At 39.3% G+C, this 26,604-nt stretch overlaps 3 protein-coding genes across 16 annotated transcripts in view; 2 read left to right on the top strand and 1 right to left on the bottom strand.

Moving 5' to 3' along the window:
- The first annotated feature begins 2,630 nt into the window (after positions 1-2,630).
- LOC102785712 (antizyme inhibitor 1-like) lies at positions 2,631-10,575 on the top strand. Of its 4 annotated transcripts, none has more exons than XM_006795956.2 (12): positions 2,631-2,857; positions 4,375-4,496; positions 5,550-5,760; positions 5,972-6,145; positions 6,861-7,033; positions 7,276-7,410; positions 7,582-7,663; positions 7,816-7,890; positions 8,131-8,296; positions 8,517-8,629; positions 9,084-9,304; positions 9,392-10,575. In XM_006795956.2, exons 3-12 carry the CDS (start codon positions 5,659-5,661, stop codon positions 9,504-9,506), a joined length of 1,356 nt encoding a protein of 451 aa, XP_006796019.1. In that variant the 5' UTR covers positions 2,631-2,857; positions 4,375-4,496; positions 5,550-5,658; the 3' UTR covers positions 9,507-10,575. The 4 variants fall into 4 exon arrangements, with proteins under 4 accessions (XP_006796019.1, XP_035765893.1, XP_006796018.1 ...); XM_035910000.2 differs by lacking the exon at positions 2,631-2,857 and adding an exon at positions 3,307-3,539 and having other exon boundaries at positions 9,087-9,304; XM_006795955.3 differs by lacking the exon at positions 2,631-2,857 and adding an exon at positions 3,307-3,539.
- Positions 10,576-10,821: 246 nt separating this feature from the next.
- On the bottom strand, positions 10,822-13,451 carry LOC102786369 (Krueppel-like factor 10). Its single transcript, XM_006795958.3, has 4 exons — positions 13,316-13,451; positions 12,559-12,798; positions 11,567-12,434; positions 10,822-11,418 (listed from the first exon to the last, which is right to left on the bottom strand). Exons 2-4 carry the CDS (start codon positions 12,787-12,789, stop codon positions 11,222-11,224), a joined length of 1,296 nt encoding a protein of 431 aa, XP_006796021.2. The 5' UTR covers positions 12,790-12,798; positions 13,316-13,451; the 3' UTR covers positions 10,822-11,221.
- A 6,531-nt stretch (positions 13,452-19,982) lies between these two features.
- Positions 19,983-26,604, top strand: part of ubr5 (ubiquitin protein ligase E3 component n-recognin 5) — a 30,749-nt gene continuing 24,127 nt past the window's right edge. For 9 of the 11 annotated variants that reach the window (XM_087847958.1, XM_006795962.3, XM_006795961.3 and 6 more), the window contains exons 1-4: positions 19,985-20,327; positions 24,254-24,298; positions 24,415-24,496; positions 25,035-25,111. In XM_087847958.1, the coding sequence (XP_087704084.1) occupies positions 20,266-20,327; positions 24,254-24,298; positions 24,415-24,496; positions 25,035-25,111 (266 nt within the window). In that variant the 5' untranslated portion in view covers positions 19,985-20,265. Of the gene's footprint in view, positions 20,328-24,253; positions 24,299-24,414; positions 24,497-25,034; positions 25,112-26,604 lie in introns of all 11 variants that reach the window. The other 2 variants (XM_035910010.2, XM_087847957.1) reach the window with 2 other exon arrangements.

Here is a 26,604-nt window from a genome sequence, read left to right as displayed (position 1 = left end):
TGTAACAAGTGTGTTGCTCTCCCCTTGCCCTTGTTCAGCTTCTTTAGAAAATGCTAATAATAAAAACCATGTTAACAGTACACAATGAAAGGCCACACAAGTGTGTCGTAGAACTACACACGTGAAGGATGAAGGTATCTCTCTAAATGCTTTGTGTACTGTACATTCCACATCACCTGTTTCGGCTTGGTCCAAAGTAACTAATGCTTACAGGTGTGCTTGTACCCATGTAGCCTTTTAACATGCACACACCAAACTCAGAGCATTTACATAAGCAGCTTTTCTAGTGTCATTCATGGGAACTACCTGATGATTTGGTTTCCCCAGAAACAATGCACTTCAAAAGTATTCCAGTCATTTTAGAGTTCTGTAACAATGCTAAATAATTTTTGTGCAATCTATCTTTGCAAGAAGGGAAATGAGGGTGAAATGTGCATCATTTTTTAGGCGTTGTTATTGTTTAGCCGTTATGGTATCGCGCTGTATCTCTCCACCTCTTTGATACTATTGTTATACATGACATGTCCTGGGAAAGCCCAGTGATAAAGACTATTCCCATTTCATGGCATATCACAGAAATACGGAGCCATTTTTCCAGTTTATTTTTGGGTGCATTAACATTTCTCAAGTATCTATTAGTCTTTATAAGACTACCGTGGGTCCTCTTGGTGCTATGTGAGACCTAAGGCTGTGGTGTTTATGAAAAAAGGAGTATCAGGGTATTTATTAATCTGATATTGCTGCTTTAAGTCTTCTAAAGATGTACCTGTTGAATATTTGCTATATTCCTGCAGTCAGCTGCTTTATATTTCCCTGCTTAACATTCAGGTCAGTGTGAGGAGAAGTTTGTTTGGAGTTCTCTTTTTACTTAGCAACATTCTTTGGCAAAAAAAGAGGGGAAACCACTCGGGAGAGACTTAACAAGTGCCTGTTGCATACGACTAAAGTATGGTGTTTTTAAACAACTATTCATGTCCACCAAAATGGTAAATTTATGACTTTTCATTGTCATTATGCAAGCATAACAGACAACACTCACTCACATGGTGCAAAAGAAGAAGAAGAAAAGGCTTAAATACCATAAATGTACTGACATAATATAAATGCAATATTTAAACTCATTTACTGACAGGTATTTAAAAGCTGTCAGCTATATAAGACTGGGAGTTAATATTGCACAGCCTCACTGAAGATGAGTTATTTATATGCTATGTGTATATACATATATGTATATATGTGGGTTGTAATTGTGTGGAGCTGAGCACTAGAAAAGTGTATTTTACATTAGTCATTTTACATATTGTAAAATGCACATGGCCTGTTATGGAAAATTAATAGATAATGTGTATATTCTCTTAACAAATTCAAATTGTTTGTGAATATTCATTAAACAAATACCCATAACAACTTCTTCTGTTTGAAAAATGAAGGGAATCAATATTGTTGGCTGTATGTAATTGTCTGACCTTTTGATTCTTGGAACATGTTGTTTATTCCTTTTTTTGCCTGCCTTGGTCACTCAGGGGTGATTCAGGGTCTTTCTATATCGGTCCATTGATGTAATCTGTTTGCAATGTTTGCAAATAAGAATTCCTGCTGCACAATGCAGCCACTGGAGTATTTGCCCTCACAGTGGGTGGTACACATGTCTCCCTGTCGCATACCCAACGGCAGCGATGGCTATTATGATCCAAACAATGGAAATCAAACATTGTGTGTTACTGGAAGCCACTTTAGATGCTATGTGTGATTAGCCTTATATATACATAACTCGTGTAGTGTTAGAGAGAACAGGCACAAAACACGGAACAACTTTTTTGTGTCGCAGTACATCGCCTCCGCAGCCTTTACAATGGACTCCACGAAATAGGTTTATTAGTGAAACAGGCACTGCTATTGTTTATTTTTTCCCCGAGGAGCACTCAACTCTCATCTAACACGCTGAGGAATTTTATAGATATGTGGAAGAAAAAAATCCCAACAACAACAAGACATCATGAGCTGCTGGGAAATAAGAAAAATATGATGTGGGTCAGTCAGAGTGCTGGGGATTTAAGGGATAATGCTTTGTAATTGGTAAACAGGGTTTTTATACAAGAACAGTAGTCCTAGGTCACAAATTCCTGGATCCTAAACTTCACAGCAGGTATGGAGAACTTGTGTCTGTATGTCACTCTGTAAAAATGAAGTGAAAATTAAACTATGAGGGTCACAGACTGAAGAGATGCTGCAGAAAATGGGCTTTTACTGTAGAAGACAGACATTAGTGGAATGCACTTGAAAATTATTTTCCTATACTTGTTTTTATTTTTTCTGAACATAGTTAAAATAAATTGTATTTTTATAACCTATTTGTATTATTTTAGAAATGGCAAACATAATCCCAAAGCCTTAAAATGCTGATACTGTGCAGTAAAACACTTTATATTTTAATGATAAAGGGGTATTTTCTCCTATGCTTAATGTAAGGACAGAGTCCAAACAGCCCCAGAAAAAAGATTTCCCCTTCAGCTAACAGTTGCCGAGCTTTTCTTTGCACCCTCCCCCTTCAGCTCTGAGGAGGGAGACATGCAAATTTATCTCCTGGAGGGGGTAAAAACTGCCTCATAACAAGCGTTTTCAGAGTCAGGCACAACTTCACAAAGTCACAACAACAAAGGCAAAAGGAAGGGAAAGTATAGTCTGAGCTTGAACTTTAGGACAAAATGCATGTTTCCATCTAGCCATTGCGTCTAGGGCTTCTGTCTGCGAGTGGTGACTGAGACTAGAGAAAATAAGGAGGACTGTGCCACCTTTGTTGGACAATATTTTGTCCTTATCACTGAACCATGGGGGATCCAGTGAAGACATAACACAGGTAATTTTTGGGAAATTACCTATTTACCACGGAGCATAGGTTTTATAGCTATTCTGTTATAAATATAGTCTAAGATCAACAAAGTTGTGGGGTTCATTGTTTTGTTTTTGTTTTTCCAGTTGGTTAGAATGTCTTCAAATTGTGTGCACAAAATATTGCAGCATAGAAAAAAAAATAATCTTTTTTTAACTGTTATTATTGTGGCTGTTGCAGGTCAGTAATGATTTTTTAAATTATGTTAATAAATGCTCCACATCTTCCTATGCGAGCTCTAATATTGCGTTGCGTGAGGGTTTGACAGCTCCGAGCAAGTGTTTGTCAAGTTCACCATACTTCAGTTGAGCCAAACCGGAAAATGTTAATAAAAGCTGTAATTCTTGCTTAATTAAAACGAATATGTCGGTTAATGTAGGTTTTATTTTGACATTTTAAACCGGATGTGCCATCATTAATATGACGCTCATGTCTGTGGGTCGGTCTTGCCGTTCGCCCTCCGCTGCTGTCGTCTGCTCGGTTGTAACAAATGGTCCGCTATAGGTGCCATCGAGAAAACGTCGAACGACAATAACTTGAACTACTCCATGGCAAATATCGTTTTCTCTTCTAGTCTCCCCACCACTCTTTAAAAATTCCGCCTAAAAAGAAAAAGCGTTCTGTCCCCTCTTTTGGGTTTTCAGCGGACGTAAGTAACGTTAGCTAACCGCGCTGTTAGCTTCCTATGAGTGTTAGCATGTTATTAGCCAAATGCTCTGAGTAACGTGGCATTGTCTAGCTAAATACTAAATAAAACACACTAGCTATAACGCTGTTGTCAGTAGCATTCTTAAAAAAATGTTTTTATAAAACATGTTGGTACTAGGACTACATCGTATATTACTGTATAAGGAATACATCGTATATTACTGTGTAACTACCGGGGACACTAATGCTAATGTGTTCCATGAATTTAAAGCAAGCTGTTACAGTAACAAGGAATTTGACTCTGAAGTAATTGGTAATGAATGTTAAGTTGTAGTTAAACGTGGTTATAAGGGGTAGCATGATAAATAACACGGGGCAAGAGTGTTGTTGTAGCCATTGCTAATCAATTTATTCAAACCTGCTAATCTGGCCATCATTGCATCAGTTCCGGTGGTTGGTTCAGAGTAACTCAGACTAACAATTCACACATTAAAAACCACCTTAGTATTTACATGCAGTACTTCATATGTGTTTTTTGTTTTCTGTATCGGTGCTTTATGCGGGTATTCGTTAACTCGAGTTTACAATTCGTCTTTGTCAAATGGCGAAAAATATGGATATCAGGGATTGACTTTCTATTCTGGATTATCGTGCTAATGTGTGTAGTCATAACCCAAAGATCCATTTGGAGCCAGGAAAAACCCCAGTTTCCTCTACAGATTTACAGATTTGATTGTACTTTGGAGTACCACTGGAACATGTGTTAGCAGGGGAAACAATTGACTGATCATTGACTGAATCTACTGTGCCTCACGTCCTCATCTGCCCCTTTGCAGGTGTACAACAACTACCCAGAGGATCTAGGGGCAGCTCTATACCGAGAGCCATTTGACTTCAACGCCGAGCCACCTTGGGATCCTAGCTGATAGTGGAGGAGTTCATCCCAGGACTCATCCATGTGAGTAAACTAGCTGCGGAATTTATGTATCCACTTTAATTGGAGGGCTGAGAAAAATCTCATAGCAAAAACGTTGAATGTGTGGTAGAGTATTTGTGTTTGCATGGTGAAGAATTATTGCAGTTCTACGGTAACTGTCATGTCCTGACAAAAGGAGTAAACATTCAGCATGTCCCAGATCACTCAGTTATTTTAGATCTACTGTTTCAGATCTATTTTCAGCACTTGTATTAAAATAACAGGACACTGTTCAGGACTGCTTTTATCTGCAGTGGCTTTGCTGTTAGATTTGTTTTCAGGAACAGAGAGAAATAATCTGAGCTATAACCCAACTAATATGCATGTATTTTCCTTGAGATTAAAGCTGGGTTGCATTGTATATTGTATGTTTTGTGAAGATAGAACAAGTGACCCAGTTAAGCATTTTCTAAGTTACATAAGGTCTTGGTTTATTTTCAAAGAGATATTAGTGTTTAGCCTTGTTCCATTGTGTTTTTAACCAGTGTTTGAGCAGTGATTCTATTTAAATTTTTTAAATGTATTTATTTTTTATTGTACACCACATCAGTCATTGTTGGCATATTGCTAGTCTCCCCATGTAACCTTTCTACATCTGGTCTGGTCCAAACTACCATGACTGGCTGAAGTACTGTGCAACAGTACTGAAAGTAAAGTTGTGGCACAGATGCCGCCAGTATTGTACCTTTGTTAATGCCATCAAACGGAACATTTTCGGGTCACCGGCTCAGGGATTAATGGCGATTGTAAGGGGTAATTGATGATAAAGTAAATGAACCCTGTGCCCCAGACTATGTGTTTTCACAGCGGGTTTTAGGAAGAATAGGCCTCTTCCACAAAGCTATCCCATAACGCAGAACCTGTTCTCTGCTCTGATTGGATGCCCGTTGAGTTGAAAATGACTTCAGTTCAGGATTTCAAAAGAGGCGTTTAGGTTTCAGCAGCAGACAACATCATGGAATATGCATTATCCAAAAGTGATTTTTGGTGCTGAACTTGGTGCTTTATGATGGGTTTTCTCTTTTCCTTGTACAGTTTGTTGCATAAGTCTAGGACCCCAGGGGCTCGAGAGGGAGCGAGCAAGACCACTTCGCACTAGCCACATTCTTTATGCCTGTTGGATTTGAAGAAAACGGTTGAGAGGATGAAAGGAATCGCTGATGAACCGCAGTATTCTGTTGGCCTGCTGGAAGGAGGCATGGCCCTCTGTGATGTTATTGACAATCACATTTATGAGCAAACACTGGTATGGGCTTCATCTTTAATAACATGTACTATTTCTTAATGTTTTAATATTGTCTCAAAACCAACAATTGTATTATAATGCATTATTAACTAAAGGTTGTTAATTGACATACAGGCACACTTTTGTTTATGCTTGTATTGTAGATTAATGGATATACAATCTTAATGTGTTTTCTGACTCTTCCACGCCTGTTTGTTTCCCTCTTCTCCAGTCTGAGAAAAATGCATTCTTTGTAGCAGATCTGGGAGTCATAATGAGGCAGCATGTTCGCTGGCGGACCCACATGTCCCAGATCAGACCATACTATGCTGTCAGGTGCAATAGCAGCCCAGCTGTGATTGAAGTCCTTGCTGCCCTTGGCACTGGGTTCATATGCACCAACAAGGTACTCTTTGAGTATACAGTGTGTGTTTTTGTCATTAGGGCTTTTCCCTGCTAAATATAAAAGCACATTTAGCACTAGTGTTGATCATCAAGCTGACCCGTGTTTCATAAGGCCCTGAGGCCCTGGTACGAATTCACCCCAAGGCTATTTACTGTGTGTCTTTCCAAGATCTTTAAATATTTTTAAAAGCACCACCAAGTGGTCACCACATGTCAATGCCCACCTTGTAAACATTATTTAATAAATATTTGTCTCTAATGCATCTGCCTGATGGGCATGGCAAGATAGATACAGGAGATCTGTTACACTTATTTCAAATTCTATTTTCTTTCTCCTAGAGCAGCTTTGGCTGATTCAAAGTTGAAAATAATCCTTATTTATCTTATATTTGGCTTTGGTGCGGCCCCTCTGTTAAGCCGCCGTCTGGCAATGGATTGACAAAGGATTGGCTCCCTACCCTTTACAAATGGAAGGTTGGGACAGCAGGTGGATTAGATTTCTATGCTTACAGAGCATTGATCCTGAGATGATAATTTAAAGGATATCCTATGAAGAGTAGAAAACAACTGCTTAGAGACTGACCTTCTAGCTCACAGTTCTTTGTACATACACTGAACGTTTCAAACTAAGTGTAATATAAGCAAAAGATGACAAAAAAGCATAATAGGTTCCCTTTAATGGAATATTGCTTTGTCTGTGTATCTTTGTAATTCAGTCTGAACTGGAATTGGTGCAGAGCCATGGTATTCCCTCCGAAGATATCATCTACAGTGGTGTTTGCAAACAAGTTTCCCAGATTAAATATGCTGCTAAAAATGGCATTGACCTCCTGGTGTGTGATAATGAAGCAGAGCTGCGCAAGATTTCTCGCTGCCACCCCAATGCCAAGTAAGTTTTTGATAAGCATCAGTCCAAGTGCCAGTGAATATGTTAAACAACTGACCATGTTATCAGTCCATAGTAATTATCTGTTGGTTACACTATCTACCGTCATTCTGATAAGAAATCAACCTGCAAAACTGTTTGGTTCTGTGTAGTTTACTGCTCTGGTTTTATATTATAGATTAATCTGGATCGATTGTTTCCCCAAAACAGTAACCAAGTTATCTATTTCCTCTGTGATAATTTAGGCTGCTGCTACAGGTGTCAACGGAAGCGTCAAACCCGGACGATGACATGAGCATGACATTTGGCTGCTCACTCAAGGACTGCAGACATCTGCTGGAGAGTGCTAAGGAGCTGGGTGTGCAGGTAGCTGGGGTCAGGTAAGGACTACAGGAAGGAAATAAAGAGAAATGCAAATCCAGGTTTTGTACTTAGACCACTGCAAGGATGGCACAGTTCTCCTGAACAAATTATTTAGTCAGTTTGTCTGCAAATGAAATTTAAACGTTAAGTTACCAGTTTGATCACCGACTACCTCTTTTACTCCTCAGGTCTCACATTTCCAGCTCCTGTGACGATGACCAAGTGTATGTTCATGCCATCTCCGATGCCCGTTGTGTCTTTGATATGGGGGTATGTGGTGTTAAATGATGCATTTTATTTGCAGTCAGCTCTATGACTGTTATTTGCATTTCTGTTGAATACAATTTTATGTTTTGGATGCTCCATAAACACAAGGTACTTTGTATAGACCCAAGTTATTAACAATTTTCTGTCTGCTTCAGGAGGAAATTGGCTTCAGCATGAAAATCTTGGACATTGGAGGCGGATTCAGCGGCTCTGAGGCCCAACTGGAACTGGTCAGTGCATTTCTATCTGATACTGTTAAAGACAAGCTTTGTACATTGTAGCTGTAGTAAGCACTAGCTGAACAGTAAGATAAAAGTGTCTGTCTTAAATGTTGAGAATATTCTAATATAGATTCATGCTTTAGCTGCTCACTGTAAAGCTGGATTTAAACTACTTTTCAGAGGCATGTGGGGGAAAAGGAAGGAATATCTTAATGTTAATTTTAACGGCTTCTGTCATCTCTTTTGCAGATTAATAGTGCAGTCATGTCTATGGTGGACCTATACTTCCCTCCATCTTCAGGAGTTTCCATCATTGCTGAGCCTGGTAACTTCTTTGTGTCCTCTGCTTTCACACTGGCTGTCAATGTCATCTCCAAGGAGGTGGTGGCACGTGATCCCCAGGACCAGGATCATGGTTAGTGGCAAGATACTCACTTAGGAACGCTAATGATTGTTAAGGACATACTCTGTAAAAACTGCATTCCAGCAGTAACTCGAGCAGTACACAATGCATTTTCATGCAGAAACCAGTGTTGTACAGCATGAAATGTATTATTATACTGGGAATTAGCAGTGCAGCTATGAATCAAACAGTAAAATGAAATTCAGAAACTTTTCTGCCCTCTTCTGAACAGATCTGTCTCCCAATGAAGAGCCAGCGTTCCATTACACTATGAACGAAGGAGTGTATGGATCGTTTGCCAGCAAACTCTCTGAAAGACTGATATCTGCCCCATCTGTTCACAAGGTGAGTCTCAAAGATTCTCAATGAGTCAGTATACACTTACTGGACACTTTAATAGGTACACTTTGGCAGTACCAGGTTGGACTACTTTTATCTACAAAACTGTTGCATAGATTTAACAAGGTGCTTGACTTTTTGGGCCATACTGACAAGATCGCAGCAAGCAGTTTCTGTAGATCTGTTGGCTGCAAATTCATAATGCAAATTTGTTCCACCACAAAGGTCCTCTGTTGGATGGATGGATAGCGAGACGGACGCATCCATCCAGCCAACAAAGGACCTTTACCTAACAAAGGGCCAGTTGAATGTGTAACCACAACACAGAATACGTTCTCCATACTTCTCAATGTTTATACGCACTTTATTATTAAATTAGGAACAACAACTTAATCAGCTACTGCCCACACATATACACACTGTAAAATGACTAAAATAATCACCTTTATTGCCTTATTAGCAGAACACTTCCCTGGATGTACCGGTGTTCAGCAGCAGCTTGTGGGGTCCCTCTGGAGATGATCTGGACCAGGTACTGGAGCACTGTCTTTTACCTGAGCTCAACATTGGAGATTGGCTCATGTTCACACATGCTGGCTCCTACAGTCTGGGTCAACCACTGTGCTCCTCCACTGACTCACCACCACCCCCTGTGTACTACGTCATCTCCTCTAGAGACTGGTAAGTTTGGCAGTGATGGAGAAAATCTTTCCTGTGCAAGAATGTGGAGGTTATGGTCCTTGATTCCTGTTTATTTTCATTAACCAGGTTTGAGATGCAGGACACTGGTGTTACTAACGAGGCTACGCTTAAGAACTTCTCCCTGGTCCCGTACTTCCTCAATTCCTGCCAAACAGAGGCTGCACTGTCGGTCCCAGCTTAGGAAACATCTGACTGGGACCAGAAGTCTTTTCACTTTTCTCACTTGTTTCTGCTGCTAGCTTCCTTTGGTTCACATTCCCCTGGGGTCAACTCTCCCAGTAGTGCTTGAAATTGCCTGGACCAGACCATATTCATCTCACAGACCCCAGTGCACAGCACTTCTATGTGGTCAGCCCTGGAAACCCTAAGTAGGTGTTAATTAGTATGCAACAAAATGGATGAGTCCAGAAAAGACAGTTTGGGGACTCCTCTTGAACTACAGTTTACACCCCTACAGTAGACATATAATACTTTTAAATGATTATATTTGACAGATATTATTATTCATATCTCCTTTGCTGTTGTCAGTCTTGTATATTATGTGTATCCCTGATTGAAGCAGTGTATTTATAAAAAGAAACACTTCTGAGATTATATAGAAAGTTTTGCCAAAAGATTTGTATTTCTGATTTTAATTTGTTGTGTAGTTTTTTTGTGTGTGCACAAAGGCTAGAATCCATTATTACATTTAAAAAGTGTCATCTTCATATTAAATTGAGAGCTTGCAGCATATCTTTGCTGTACATACAAAATGTTTGGCGTCACCGTGGCGTCAGTTTCTGAAAATTATTTGAAAGCTAAAAGGTCAGTGTCCTTAAATAAGGTGGTGTTTGCGTGCTTTTCCAAAGTGCCGAGCGTCTTGCTTCCAAGACTGGCAGGTGAGTGCTCTGCTACCTGACAGCCAAGCAGGTTTTATTAGACAGCATGTGCTGCAGATGGAACACAGGAAGTGCTGGTGGATAATGAATCGACTTACACTGAAAATAACATTGTTTCTTTACAAAAAATGATTTAAAAGACTACTGCAAGTTCTATTTCTACTCATATAGTTTGAAATATTCTTCCAACATCTGTGTTGATAGAATATTGCAGTATTTCCTGACACCAAGTATACTTGCATTGTGTGTATCATATCTGTGAAACTGTCATAAATCTGTTTTAAGGCATGATAAATTATCAGGCATTTGCCTGCTTTTAACGTGTAGCTGTGCTTGTCTAAATGAAGAGTAATAAACACCCCACTGACTGGACTGTAAATCCCAGTGTGTGTCTTATCAGAAATGCACAAATGTTGTAAATTGTAACTTCCTCCGGCTGTATGCATAGATAGAATTGGTACCCCTCTGTTAGTTTCACACCCTGATAATTTTATACAGTTATCATGTGATGAGCTGAAGGGGGATACATTTTCAGGTATCAGAAGCATGTGGGAACCACAGAAAAGATTTTATATTACAACTCTTAAAAAAAATAATAATCTAGACAAATATGTTTAGGTTTATTAAGGAATTCTGTGTTTTGTGCAAGAAAAAGTGCAAAAATATTTTAAACTGATTGTCATGGCACAAAAGAACAACATTTAACATTTTTTGGTCAAATATCACTGACAAAAAAGTAAACTTAGTAACATTTAAATACGTAACTACTCAGCTTATGCTAATGCAGTAGTTAAATGTAAACACTTACATTACCTCGTTTATATTCAATTAGAATGATTACAGAACAGCAGTATAGCAAAGTTTAACAGTGTTGCACAATAGCCCTTTCATAAGGTGACGTAAAAAAAACATCTACAGTGTTGTGCGAGTCAGTCTCAACAGCGTAACGCATGTCATTTGGTTTCACAGTGGGGTTTGTTTGTTATTGTTGCTGAAGAAGATACTGCATGCAGGGAGTTCAGCAGCGTCCCCTCATCGCTGCTAGATGCCTTCGGGCGTGCTTGGCAAGGTGGTCGCTACGCATGAAGCGGCTGAGGCACATTGGGCAGGCAAACTTTTTTTCTCCCGTGTGGGTTCGGCGATGCCGGGACAGCTCATCGGAGCGAGCAAAACGCCTCTCGCAGCCCTCCCACTTGCATTTATAAGGTTTCTCACCTGTTGGATAGTGGAGGCAAGAATAAGGACTTTTCTAAACATACTCCAACGGGTAAAACATTTGCTATCATGACTAGAAGATCACACTTGTGCCATAGCATTCAAATACATATGCGTTATATTAACATTTAATTCATTTATCTCTTACCTGTGTGTGTCCTCATGTGGGCCTTGAGATGAGAGCTCTTGAAGTAAGTCTTGTTGCAGTTCTCACGGGGGCAAACATGATTGCGTGCGCGGGTCACCTCTGGCTGCTGTGGGACACGTCTTTGCTCTGATAAGGTGCGATGAGGCGCCGGGGCAATGGCAGCGAACTTTGGTCCACCATTGGTCACCGGCGCTGGTTGAATGTAGACAGGAGGAACAGGCGGCTGAGGGACAAGGACCATGACGGGACCCCTTGCCACCTGACCCCCTACAAGGAAGACCTGAGCAGAAGAAGCCGTTTGTCCTTCTTGTTTGTGCTGCAGCTGCAGTGACGTGTGCACCATGGTGATTGCTGGCAGTAGGTGTTGCTGCTGACTGTGCGAGTTTGTGACAGCGTTCTGCACAACGGTGGCCAAAGAAGAGACAGGAACAATGTGGCAGTAGACAGGCACAGGCGAGACCAGAGCATCTCCAGCTGGGACAGACTGAGGTGTATTTTTATTTTCATCTAAGCCTAAAAGGCTTCCTGGGTTCTCTTTGGACTGAACAACATTTGGGGACGTCTCAGTGTAAGCTTGTGTTGTAACAGTCTCCTCAGAGTCTCTGCTATTCGGCTCATCTTTACAGTTCACATCAGTTTTAGAGTCCAGCATGTGAACCCGAACAACCTCTTCCTCCTTTGAGGAACGATTAAGGTTGGAGGAGCAGTGGAGGCCATCTGTAGTGTGACGGATCACACTGGTGCACTGGAAGCTCTGCTGAGCAGCGTGTTTGTGCAGAGACGTCGCTTCTGTAGGTCGGTGAGGCTTCAGAGCTGGACCTGGACAGGCCGTCACAAAGTGGGGCGGGCTGCATGGTGGTGTCATGCACTGAGAAGAAAAGTCACATTATCAAAGTCCGTAATAAAGTTTCTCTTCTGTCCTAATACATCTACATTTACTAGAATCACGCAGTTACATAGAAACCATTTCATCCTAAACAATGATCCCTTACAAACAGAGAGTCCTGCAGCACAGCAGAACTGGTGGTGACCTGGTCGTCCTCTGAGGAGTCTGAGGAGGGAGACAGAGGTCTGTAGTGCCTCACCCTGAAGTTTCGTGACTTCCAGTGCTTAGTCATGGACATCAGAGCCCGCACAGCTTCCATATCACCTGCACCCATGTCAGTTGGCTGGGATTCACCCTGGACGTCTGAGATGTTACAGTGATGCTCCTCAGACTTCATAGTGCAACTCTGGCAAAGACCAAATTAACTGTCATTTAAATTCATAACATTTCACGCAACGTAATCCAACAATGATAGCCTTCACTAAAAATAAATGAATACATCACCTACGATCAAATTTACACTATGACCATTATCTCAGGGCCTTAAAGATTTTGCCATATGTCGCCATTTACAGAATACGTGAAACAGCATGAGAGATAAGCATGATCAGCTGCTGCTCATCAGCGCGGTTGCCCTTTCACCTACTTTGCTGGGGGACAAAAGCAGCATGTGTGGTGGCTACAAAACAGAAACACAACACCTACTGTAAGAACTCCTCCCTGCCCAGGCCCGGATCACCACACACAAGCTGCACCCACAATCATACTCCTCAATAACTATTGATGAAGCCCACCAGACTGTCTGACCGATTAGCTGCTGACAACCATTTTATCAGCGTGTTTCTACACGAACATTAAACACGTAAGAAGAAAATAAAACACTATGCTAAACCGTAAATATGACAAAGCTAACATTTACTTACATATATGTATGAGTGCGTGAAGTGTTCAGGAAACAGGTTTAATCCCTAGGTGCGCGTCCACAAGTCTCGTGCGAACAACTTAAGACCAGGCAAATATGTTTCCTAATTTCCTCCACAGCCTCGTTTCCGTTCATCGTTTCAAATGCGGTGGGGGAACAGATGGGCGTGGCCCGAGGCCGCGCCCAATGGGACGCAAAGGTGTGTTTTAGGGTAGACCAATGGTGCGGGGGCACCGTGCGTGATCAGGGGCTGAAGGCACCGTGGAGACTGCGTGGTACACAACAGCAAGGGAGTGTGAGAAAACCCCCCATCCCCCAACCCACACACCCACCTTGCAAATAACTGGCGTTTTTAATGAGTAACTTTGCCCTGACGAGCAGACGCTCACCATCTGTCTTGACTAATCATCACTATGACACTTGGAGTGAAGACAGTGAGAAAAGATGCTCATTATGAGAGAGCAACAGGTAGGTAATTAATATAGCACTTGTTACTATTTAACAATCTTCAGATAAATCTATCTAAATGAAGCTACTGTTTAATTAAAGTAGAGAGGCAGGGCCATAGATAAAGGGGGAACCTGTGGTGGAAATATTTCCTAATATTATATCTTCTTAATACATCCATTAGTGGAAATTATGTGGACAAGTGCTTCAGACCCCCCCACCCCCTTTTTGTATAATACCCCCCCCCCCCCCCCCCCTTCACTGCAATTAACTAATCCTCCTTTACTTTTCAAAAGTGAAATAACACCAAATAATTTCTACTATTATTCATTACCATTAATCTCATTCAGAGTTGCAACCAGACTACATTTTGTTAGTGCCAATGTTTTGTTTGTAAATCTCGTCCCCCACTTTGTTGCAAGGCAGCTGTGTTTTAATCATTTCACCTGACAGGAAGAAGGTTCAGATAATTTGGTGCTTAAAGCAACAACAATACATTTCACATATTTAAAGATACTAAATACTACCAGTGAATGATGTGAATAGGCTGCATCTCTTGAGTAATTTTTTGTTTTTTATTTCTTCTCAAACTCTCCCCCAATATAGATATATATTAATGTGACTGGTGTTTAAATTAGTAGACCCTTGTCTTTTGTGGAAAGAGGTCAGCCAACAGGAGATGGGTTCAGCCACCCCTCTGGATTAGGTAAGTGTCAGCTGTCTAGACCTTCCTGCACAGCACAGAGAACCGGGACAAAAGGCTGGTTGTAGACACACAATGGGGAAATACACACACAGACACACAGCCCATTTGACTGTGTCTGGCATTGTTGGGATGTTCCTCAAAAGCATATTTGCTGGAACAGAATAAAAGTGTGACCATGCAATGCATAAAGATTTCATTTGTAACTTTATCAAGCTCCCTGAAACTTGCATTCAGTGTCTCAGAACTAATAAAAAATATGAATTAAGTATTTTCTGATCAGTAATCCAACTTATAGTGCATTGCAACTGGCCAGTCCACAGCTCATAAACCTACATGAATCATGTTTGCATGTTGAGTTTATTGCAAACAATTTAAAGATGAAAGATAGGAGGAAAAATAATGAAGACTCCTGTTGTACACAGGGGTCTTCATTATATTAGAAATGTATGATAAATGTGGTACTCTCTTAGGTGGGTGTACTTTGTGATTGACAAGCAGCTGCTGCATGAGCATGCAGTTTAATTCCACCTCATCCTTGGTTTGCAAAACAGCTCAGCTTAAGTGAGAGGTTATGGCATAAAAGAGGATCCTGTGGCATTTGACCAATCATAGAATAGCTCTTGTGTATACATGTGTATACAGTTGTGCAATGTGTTACGACCAGTGCTTCATTCATGTTATGACCTGACCCCTAGATGGCAAGTAACAAATGGATAACTGGAGCTTGTTAGCAGGGGTGATTTCCACTTCGACTAGATTACCAAGGACTTGGGGTTCTCTTTAGCTGTTTCAGAAATGGATGTGTTGCTATGTCCAGAAAGAGACTACTCACTACATCTCTTTATTCACCAGCCATATACAATACATATCCTTGTAAGCTGTGCAGAAATCTATGATTTGATGTAGGTTGTGCACACAGTTTGTGCAAAGTCCTTCACCGCTCAGCACCCTTCTTGAAATCTTCAATGGGCAGTTATTCTGAACCATTATAAAGTACTTTAATAGTCGCCGGTCAAATCAGGTGAAAACCGCTTAAAATAGTTTGAAGACTGCGCCCCAAATAAAGCACCATCTTATCTCTGCTGGTGTGGAATTTTCCTCATAGATTACATTTCAGGATTGGCTGAATGCTCTTTCTCTCTTTTTATATAATTTTTTTTGGTTTGTGCGGGCGAGTGCCTGTTAAGAGGTAGAGCTACATTCTGTCCTTCCCTAGTCCTGCAAAGATATGCTTCTGCCAGCACTAAGAGAAGTTATTTTAAACTCATACTCTTCAGCTATTGGTCATGTTACCCCAGTCAGTAAAACATGGGCTGAAGTGATTGTGGGCTGACTGACAGCAGCTTGTTGGGTTCACTGATGAAAACAGTCTAGTTTTAAGGTGTAACAACTGGAAAACCTCTGATTATACCGAGTAGGATATCTTGTCTCTGGTGTCTCTGTGTGCAATAAAACTTTATTCATTGAGTTAAATTTGCAGCCTAAAATGTGCACACTTTCTAAATCCTCAAACCTGCTAACCTTTCTCTGATGATAATGCAGTTTTCTGGCCCTGACTCTTTGTACCCATTTTAAGAACTCCAGGGGTCATTTAATAACCCAGTACCCTCCTACCTAAAAATAGCTCTGGTTTGTTTGTCTACACCCTTAAAAAAAGGTACAGGGTGTTTTTTTGGAGCAATGGCCTTGGTTTCTATAACCTCTGTGTTGAATTCAGTAAACACAGATAAAAGTTACGCTCTTCTCTCATCTGGTTGGTTGATGTGGTGCATACAAACTTGAAGAAGAACGTATGATTGAATAATCTAGTGAAAATTTGCTCACTTACATATGCACTATTTCCCCTTATTTTAATAACATGGTTTAAATGTTTGCAAAATCAACAGTCATTCTTCACAGACGCTCGTCTAACACATAGGCCAGTGTAAGACTTGTGTGACTCGCGTCTTTTTCTTTATGTTACAACTGACATTTTATGAAACATTTGCTCGATCGAGCTGCAGATGAGGTGGACTGCAGGCCAGGGCAGGACAACATCCATGTGGGTCATTTTGAGTCAAATGGTTGCATTTCTCTTTGCTAGAGCTGAGTGGAAACTTGTGCTGTACTTTGCAGATAAAAGAGGAACCTGACTTGGGGCAGAAGTGCAAACTCTTATTTTCAGTTCCAGCTTTGAAGGGCGACTCTCCATGAGCTTATCAGAATGCATAAATATCCTGAAAAAACTCTGCAGCATTTTTGTGTTGGCAAATAATCAGAAGAGCAGCGCAGGAAGGACAGCTGTCATTACTACAACTGTCTCACATTATTATCAAAGGTAAACCATGCCACCTACTGGTGAGATAAACTGCAGCTTTTGGGGGATTGTACCAAAATAACCAAAATATGAGTTGGAAATCATTGTTTTGCATAGGCTGTTTTCATTTATTTATTTGTCTTTTAACAATGCAATTTTTGGGAGGGGACAGGAAACACAAAATCTATATTTCAGGAAATTGGAAAATTCTAATCTTATCATTTGCACCATGCACTGAGCAGAGGTTCATTCACCCCTCCTCTCCCAAATGGCCATCTCTTGACTATAGCTCCTTTGCTCACATCCAGGACATGCATGGGTCAAGAATTAAGCTCTGCTTAAACTAGAGTTTCCTTTTGACAATGTTACATAATGGTAACCTTGTGCTTAAATTAGAGTCTTCTACTTTTTCTTTCTTTCAAACAACAGAAAATTATTTCCTTAACTCAACAGAGCTTAAATAGACTGGGAATACCGCACTAACACAGTTTTCTATGTGAGGGAGATCAGCTGTGCACAGACTCCCAGTGGTCTTCCATTTATAGAGCTCAGGTTTTAGGCGGTTCAGTTTGAAATATAAACCAGTGTAAGAATAGCAGCAATGATCTGAGGGTCATGATTTTTTGTTTCACTTTTTTTTAACATCTGTTTCATCTCTGCTGCCACAAGGACAGATACGAGTATTGTGGCATGAGGAGAAGAAAAGTGGAGTTCCTGCTTTATACACTCAAAAATAAAATATGCCCAAAATGCTGACTTTAATTTGATATAATGTAAATCTTACAAGAAATTTTGTTACATAAGAGCAATGTACAAATGATAATAGTACAATGACATTTACTTGATTGGTGTACATTCAGTTTATACCGAGCGTATTTTTCTTAATTATTAGATTTTTTTTTTAAATAAACATTTGATTTTATATATTTCAGTTGCATTTTAATCAACATTATTGCTATTAATGGATACATTTTTAATGTATATTTACTTTTACTTTAATATATAACAGACATTCCCCTGTAGTGAGATGGGTATTCTTATTAATTTTACTTAGATACTACTTAAATAAATACATATTAACTTATTTACTTACATTTGTCAGTTAATGAGCTCTTCATGTTTATTTTTAATTGAGTTCTTTCTTTTTTTAATTTAGGAGCTGTCTTGTTTTATGATCTTGCCCAGAATTAGGGATGAATAAAGTACATCTGATCTTTTATTACAAATAATGTTCATTATATGCCAAAATAATGGATTAATAGTAATTGTTTGTTGTTTTTTTGTTGTTGTTGTTTTGGATATTTAGGTGTTATATAGCAAAAAAACTGAAAAACCAAACACAGGATTAAATATACCTATTTCCAAATGGATTGAGAGTATAATCGGATTTTGTTTTTATCCCTGAGCAGAATTTATGAAGGTCTTAAAATGTAGTTTTGCATCTCAATAATTATTCTTATTTTTAATTTAGTCATAATTTTACTTTAGTCATAACAGATTTATACTTTGCTACTATAAATCAAAATGCGTAATCTTTTTAAGAGGCCCCAAATAACCCAACAAGAATCCCCATGTGGCCATATTGCAAGTACTTTTGAGTAATAAATAATTACTTATATAAAAAATTATAATTTTATTTTCAGATTTTGATGTTGCTCTTGCTTTATCTGCAACAAATAATATTTGGTTTACCAGCTGACGCTAAATTAACTGGACAAATCACAATTTTAAACATTTTTCAGAAACATCAGCAGTCTGCAAAATTACTCTGACAACTGTAAGGTGGTTGGATGTATTGGGAGTACAGAGCAGTAGTGGACGGTTTTGTGGAGTGGTCTGGGAGGAATCGTCTGCTTCCGAGAGATGGTGATCGAGTTTAGAAGGAAGAGGACAGCCACACAACCCAATCCTGGGACAAGACGTTGATGTGGTGCCAGGGTGCAAATATCTGGGGATCCACATAAACAACAGACTGAATTGGAAGACCAATAAAGAGGCCATATACAAAAGGGGATGTTGAGGCTCTGTTTTCTTTCAGTGTCCACAGCAAATTGTTCAAGATATTAGTCTGTACTGACAAGTGCAGTGTACTTTAGTGTGGTCGGCTGAAGGAGTAGCATCAGAGGTGGTGATACTACCTCTGATGGTAGCATCATCACTGAATAAAATGCAGACTGAATAAAATGATTAGAGAGGCTGGCTCTTTTGAAACTGTGGTGGTGAGGAGATCACTGAATAAACTATTATCAGTCTTAGGTAATCCTCGACTGCAGCACTTAACTAGACAGGAAGCAGAGGGGCTTCAAGGAGCTGATTCAGATACACACCTATTACAGAAACAGGAAATACCTCATGGTATCACTCTATATAATACAGTTTATCTGTCTAGCAGAATGACATCTGATATTATTATTATTATTTTGTTGTTTTTTCATCATATTTTCATTTGATTTAACACAAGGATGAAATTTTGCAAGTAGGGGCAAAGTATACTTGTCATTCATTTCTTTATTAATATTTTATTATTCATAAATATTGTTTTACAAAGAGGCGATCAAAGTAAATCGCAAACAACATACAAGCAAAGAATTCAATGCAGTTACTAGTTACAGACACGCACAGAGGCCTGCATAACCACACGTGTTTACAGGGAGAAAATAGCCACAGTAGAGTGAACGGTAGCAAAGAATTCAAGTTGGGTAGCTTAAACGCTAAAGCTAATAGTGCTAGCTGTGAAACATTATTATAACAACAGCAGTCCAGTCCATCGTGTTAGCATTTTAGGCTGACATTAATACATTTCTTACCACTGATTAGTTACCGTGTTATGCATTACACATACCTTTTTTAACTGAATGGCTTTAGAAAGAATATTTTATCTATGATTAAACATTTTGACTTGGAAGCAGACAATAAAGCTAGATTATAATGACGCAATTTTTAATAGAAAAAACTATACCGCTTGTAACTGCACAAAAGGCACAAATTTGTGCTGCTTGTTTTTCATTGATACTCTATTTTAAAACCAATTGTCTCATCTTTTTCTATTCTATTGTTCCAGCTTTTAAAGAGGTAACCTCGCAAAATTTAACCCTTTCTTTGACCTTCATAGTGCTTTAGTGAACATATGAACACCTCGACCGCCTAACAGACAAAACATACTAAGATGCAATAGGTGAACTGGATTAGAACAAAGCCTTCGGAGTGTGGGAGTACAACGCTTGGCTTTTTGTTACAGATGTCTTTCTTCTCGAGGCCAGCCCCATCCAATTTTTTTATTTCCTGTTTGTGCTAGAGGTCCAACCAGCGGAGCGAGTGCATGTGCACTAATCAACACACACAGAAGAAGCTGGTTAGAGTTAAGATGGCGGCATGTGGGTGAGGAGGCTGGGATCTAACTCGAGCTTTTTCGCCCTTAAAAGATTCCTATGAATCCTCATATATACAGTAATCGAAAGAGTACCCATTTCCACACGTCTCGGTGTGATTTTGGATTAGCCCAATGACATCTATACACTTCGTGGTTCACCCGTTGCCCGGGACCGAGGATCAGCTCAATGACAGGTATTTTGTTGCGGCCCGTGGAAAAAGAAGACTTGAAATCAATATTTATGTGCGGGTAGCATTGCTTAGTATTCGAGGTAGTATTTGTGCTCGATGTTGACATTGTCATGTGAATATGTTCGGGTTTAAATTATTTAAATGACCCCCCCACCCGGGGGGTAAAACGAGGCCCGGCATTTTGAGGGATCCTTGTTAGCTTGCTGCTACCTAAACAGAGTCATTTGCTAACATGCTAACCTGTTAACTGGCTTTCAGTCGAATAGCTAACGCTAGCTGTCGGTTTCCTTGGTTCTCTGGATGGATTGGCTCTTAGTCAAAGTTGCGCGGTTGGGGGATGGGGTAAAGAGAGGGTATTAAAGGTTGTAAAACACAGCTTAGTAAAAAATTTTAATCTTTTTCGTGTACAGTTACCATATACGCTCTTTGACAAGTGTCATTGTTTGCTTTGCAAGCGTCTTGTTGATTTACCGTGATCTATGCAGCGGCTAACGTCAGCTTACCGATAGCTAGCTGCTAATGCTAGCAAGCTAGTTAATTCGCTACCACGCTCTTAAGAAAGCCAAATATTTGCATTTCAGGGCGTTTGTGGAAGGCTCTTCTTTTTCTTGACACTTCATTAAGCATTTAATTACTAACATCATTTGAAATTTTGTCACCGCTTGTCTGCTTTTAGCATTGCGCACTGAGATAAATATCTAAAATATGCAGCGAAGTACTGTTAGCACCATCGCATTCAAATTAATCCTGTTATTGACTTTAATAAGGTGGCAAACCAAGGCTTTTAAAGTTCACGGTCTGTGCTGGATTCTAAATTGTCCTGAGTGCTCACACGCGACATTTTAAGTCTTTTCACTGTTGCCTTAATACAATGTGGCACTGCACAGTGTATTTGGCCACATACTACATTGTTGCTTGGAACAAAGTGCTGTTATGCATCACTCTGACTTTATGGATTTTTAGTTCTAGACTGAAGCGGTCGCTTATCGGTGGGTTTAGCGAGGGTGTCCAGGAGATTGTTTACGACCCTTTTTTGGCAGAACATGCGATTTATGATAAAACTATTTATAACACCCATTGAGACTTAACCGATTAATGAGCTGCTCTACTTAAAGACAAAGAGGTCAAGAAGTCAAAGTGTTTTTAGAATGACCTTGAGATTAAATACTGGTTATGGGCACGGGAGGATTTAAACACCCTCTGTTGGTTGATGTACGGTCCAAATCTGCGGGGATCAGCTTTGGTCTGATTGACAGGAAAGCGCAGTTTGCTCTTGATGGTCAGAGGCACCGCTGAAACATCTTGATTGTATGGACTATTCCTTCCTTAAAAGAGGTCAGGCTTTTTCGATCCCCAGGCATGCATGCCATTGCATGCTGCTGTCACCATGTGGTGCTATGCCCCCCCACCCCCCCCACCCCCCCCTTGCTCACTCACTCTCTCTCTCTCTCTCTCTTCTCCATGAACTTGCAGTTGTCAAAGCAGATAAGTGCTTCTATCTGACATAAAAAGGCTTAGTCCAGCTCGCCTAGCATGAATATCTGGTCAGATTTCTTTGTTTGACCTGAGGTTTGCTTGCACACATTCATTTAGGACAGTGAAATGGCAAATGGCATTCCCCTGTAGTGAGATGGATATTTTATGTGTTTTTTTTTCTGCTGCGGTGAAACAGTTTTAAATGGCTCATTGAAGGGAATAGACTTGTCTGTGCTAGGGTACTACCATTTGTTTGATGGGAAGGGTAGTGAATGGCTGACCTGGATGCTTTGTGAGTCATTTTCTCTTACTTTTTTGCAGTGTTAGGAGTGAGGCATGAGCTTTTAATATGTTCTGTGTGTGACGAGAATTCTGCCTGTTCTGTTGTTATGTCCCAGTGGTTTAGAGGCATTGAATGTAATTTAAAAATATTTCCTGTTTACATTCTACCTTGCATTTGATTGCTTTCTAAAAGGGGGAATTAGATTGCATATTTACTGGCATTTTCTGACATTCTGCATAGGCTGTGCATCTATTTTAGTATACAATTCTTTTTTTGTATGTCTAAGTAGTGAGATTTATGTGATTTTGTATGTTTGGCCTTGACAGTAACATGTACATTGTGATGCTTTTTGTTTTTCTCACATCTTGGAGTTTGCATCTTGAGTTAGGTCACTTATCACATCACCAGTGATCTTTTGCACTTAAGAGTTCAGGAAACTGTGCAATCCAGACCTCGTGTGTGCTGAAGCATGATTGGATAACTGCATTTCCTTGCGTGTGTGAGGTGCAAATGGGTTTCATGACATGGGACACTTCTTCATGAAAGAGACTGATAGTCTAAATTAAGAATGGAAGTTGATGTCTAATTTCTTTCTTTCTTTTTCTGTGCTGATTTTTAGTGGACTGCAAAATCACAGTTAGGCCGCCTATTTCAGAAAGTTATAAAACAGAGTATTAAAAGTTTACAGCAATCCTTGAATTTTTTTTTACCAATTAAAATGATTATTTTGGACTGGCAAGACAGACAACTGCTTTTCATTGTGTCAGTGGAAGATTTTTATTTTATTTTTTATTGTCAGGTGGTTCTGGGGAAAAAAAAATCAGTATCTGTTTTCTATTTGGACCATTTCAGTTTCTCGTTGACACCATGTAGGGCTAAGCACGTGATACTTTCATACCATCCTCACGTTGTTCTTACTAGAGTTGCAGATAGAAGATTCAGTTGCCTGCAGACAGCTGGATGGTGGTCATGACTCATCTTAAATGTCAATATAGGCAATCTTACAGCACATTTGTCAGGATTGTCAAGTGGAAAAGGGACCAAAAATAGTTTACTTTACACTTGGGGGCAACTCATAGCAAAGCTTGAAAGAGCTGTTATAATTTATTTTATATTTTCTTTAAACTGCTTTGTGTCTATTTGATAAAAGGCATGAAGCAGTGAAAATCAATGAAGTGTAATTTTTTCCACATTGCCAGTAATGGTGGGTTGCGGACTCATAACCTTTGAACTATATAGTACATTAAAAACTGACTGAGGCTCAGTTTTCCAGGCGTGGATTAAGCTTAGTCCCAGACCATAAACGTATTTTTTAATGAAGGTTATTGAATTTTCTTTTAGCCTGGGACTAGATTTAAACCATGTCTGGGAACTTGCTGAAAGGTATTTCAAATGCATACTACAACCCTGGCTTGTGCCTCTGACTGATATCTTCCTATGGATCGTCCTTCTTAGAGGAAACTTTGGAGCCTAACAAAGAGCCATTTAGCTACAGTTAAACAAAAATCAACAGAACTATAAGAGAGAGTTTTTTACCAGTTTGTAACCATTCATTAATTTAAGTATAATATACATTTTATTCTCAAATAGTGAGAAATTTAAAAGGTAACACTGAGTCATTGCATTGACTCTACACACTCCAACAGGCTCATAATGCTTGCTGCACAAACATCATCACATACAAGTTCCCACAGATGTTTCGTCAGTGCTGATCAAGAACATTTGTTTTTTGTGTGTGTTACTAGCAACCTATTGTATGTCGTTGTTTTTAAAAGCAAAACATTATCAAGTGTTTAACATTGTCATCTTTTATCTTTGGCTTCTTTCTTGTCTTGCGATAAGGTAGAAAAGAGGTTTTGTTTTCCTAGTTCCTAATTGAATTGAATTGAATTAACAAGTTGTCGTGAGATCATTATGATCATTCAGATAAACTGAAAAGATGCATATATGTTAAAGCCTTCTGAAATACACCTATATTCTTTGCGCTTTTAAAAATGTTTTACAGTAATTTGTATGCAAGTTAAAAGGGCTTGTACATAAACAGTAACTCATGTTACAGCATTTCCCTCAGTATGCTTTTTTGACTCTCACACAGGAACCTGTATTGAGGTCTTAAATTGGTCTGGGTGATATGTTAATGTAGTTTGTTTTTGTTTTGTTCTTTTCTCAGACTCCGTGAAGTCTCAGAGAAGCTCAACAAGTATAGTTATAACAGGTGAGTGTGTATCTGCGTTGTATTTTTAGATGGTTTTATTCAGTGTGATCACTTATTGCAAACATTATTTTTTCTGTCCTGTGTTGGGTCACTTTTTTCTTTTTCCTTTAATGCAGTCATCCACACCTTAGTCTGCTGGAGCAGGCCACCCTAAAACAGTGTGTTGTCGGTCCAAACCATGCCGGATTTCTCCTTGAGGTAATGCTATAAGTCATCAAATCAAACAGCTGCTGATCTGCTGCCAGGTCACAGTTATCAGATGCCCTCTGACTTTGCTGTACAACATGAGATAATATGCTTCAATAGATGTAGATATGGACTAGTTTTTTTTTTTTTTAAAAATATGTTGTTAATATTCATCATAATTCTGCAGTTGGTGCAGCTCAGTTTGAACAGTGCAGTGAAGAGTCATTAGTTAGTTGACCTCAGTTTGTATATTGCAAGTGGGTGAAAGATGCTCAGCTGAAGTGTTGAGTGTGTTTATTCATGTCAAGCTGATGCCACATTATGATGATGTTGAATTATAGATTGCACTGTACAGCACCATGGTGATAAATCAGTTGGTATGGTGTAGTTAACATGCTAATTAACTATCTTAGAAAAATAGTTTAAAGAAAAGACTGTATTTTACTCAGTTTTGTTTTCATTTCCTAATGTAATAAATTAATGTAAATGTATTTGTTTTCCCTTTTTGATTAATGTAATACATTAAAAGTCACTGTTGCGACTCTTTCAGGATGGACGTGTATGCAGAATCAGCTTTGCTGTCCAGCCGGATCGCCTGGAGCTCAACAAGCCGGATGGCAGCGATGGGTGAGAGTCTTGTTTATGATGGGATCTGTCCCAGGAAACCTTTTTAGCTTTTAGCTTTGGCACTGAATTGGAAAACAGATTGCTTGTGGAGACGTCTCATTCAAGATGCAGCGAATATGCTCAGGCTCATGGATCTTGGTTGCTGTAATGTGAATTCTAGTCAATACTTATGCCCTTTTTGGCAAGTATAACACATTTGGACATGGTTTCATTTCTAGCATATTACTGTGGTATTGTCTGTTTCAACAAAGATTAGCTCCAAAGTCTTAAATCTATAGCTGTAAACATGTATTTCTATATATTATCTTACATAAACTGCTGTTTGAATATCATATGCTCTTGTTTTAGTTTAATTCAATTCAAATCAAATCTTCTCACTATAGCTCTGTCTTAGGAATTTTTTTTTGTACCTCGAATATAAAACCAGTATAAAACTTGACACCAGTAGACCAAAAACATAGCAGCCCTAAAATTGTTTTGTAAGGTTCTGAAAGCCAGTTCCCTTTTTGGCTGAGCAAGTGTGTGCCATTTGCCACAACTCTTTTTTTGTTTGTATGTTTCTATAAAAATACCTTTTCACTAGCTGCTTTGTTTCTCGTTGGCTATGAACATGTGTTTTGGTGAGTGTCTCATTGATAGTTGTTGATGTCCTGCCAGCAGAACAACATCCAACAGTGATTTCATATACTAGCTGTTCAATATGCATGTGAGTTGGGCTGTAAGAGACTAAGGAGCCCTCTGCTCCAGATTTTGCTGTAGAGCATATGTTTCGTTCCCTGCCACAGACTCGCAGAACAACAGGACATGGCTTAGCTATTCATTTGGCACTATTGTGGGTTGTTGGGAAGCCTGACGAAAAGAGCCTTGACAAGTTGTCTTTGGGAAGTTTGTCAGCATACTCAACAAACACATTTGTGTGGTTTTGAATTGTAATGGATTGTGTCAGTTTGTTGACTGGTGGATTGAATTTGTTGTTTGCTTTTATTATATCTGAATCATTTGACTTTCCTTTTCTGTATTGCATTTCCTTCTGTAACAGTATAGTAATACCTGATTATGTTATTTTGTTAAAAGTTTTTTTTTTCATTCAAAAGAAAAATTATACAAATGTACAACACATCACTTAGGAATATTGCAGCAAACTACTTTTGTTTAGACTCATACAACATTACATTATTCAATTATTAGGAGAAAGCACTCGCAGCCCCAAAACCCAAGAACTTTTAAAAATGGAAAGTCTTGATGGAGGAATGAGTTGCAGCCAATTCTGATTCCCAAGGGTGTTGCCATGCTAGTCTCCAAAATACCCCCTCCTGTTTCATAGTTTAATAATAAAATGAATCCTGAACCAAGGGGTGTAAATTAACTAATACCTGGGGTAAATTTACTTTGTTAACCCAGGTTATAAAGGTTAAAAAATAAATAAATTTAAAAAAGCGAGAGGATTTTTTTTGGTTTGTTTGTTTTTTAGTCCTTTTGGGACATCTGTAGGT

The sequence above is a fragment of the Neolamprologus brichardi genome, chromosome 11 (assembly GCF_056152115.1).
Source record: "Neolamprologus brichardi isolate AB-2024 chromosome 11, ASM5615211v1, whole genome shotgun sequence".
NCBI lineage: Eukaryota > Metazoa > Chordata > Actinopteri > Cichliformes > Cichlidae > Neolamprologus > Neolamprologus brichardi.
The sequence above is the reverse complement of the archived record's forward strand: the minus strand, read 5'-3'. Positions and strand labels throughout refer to the sequence as shown.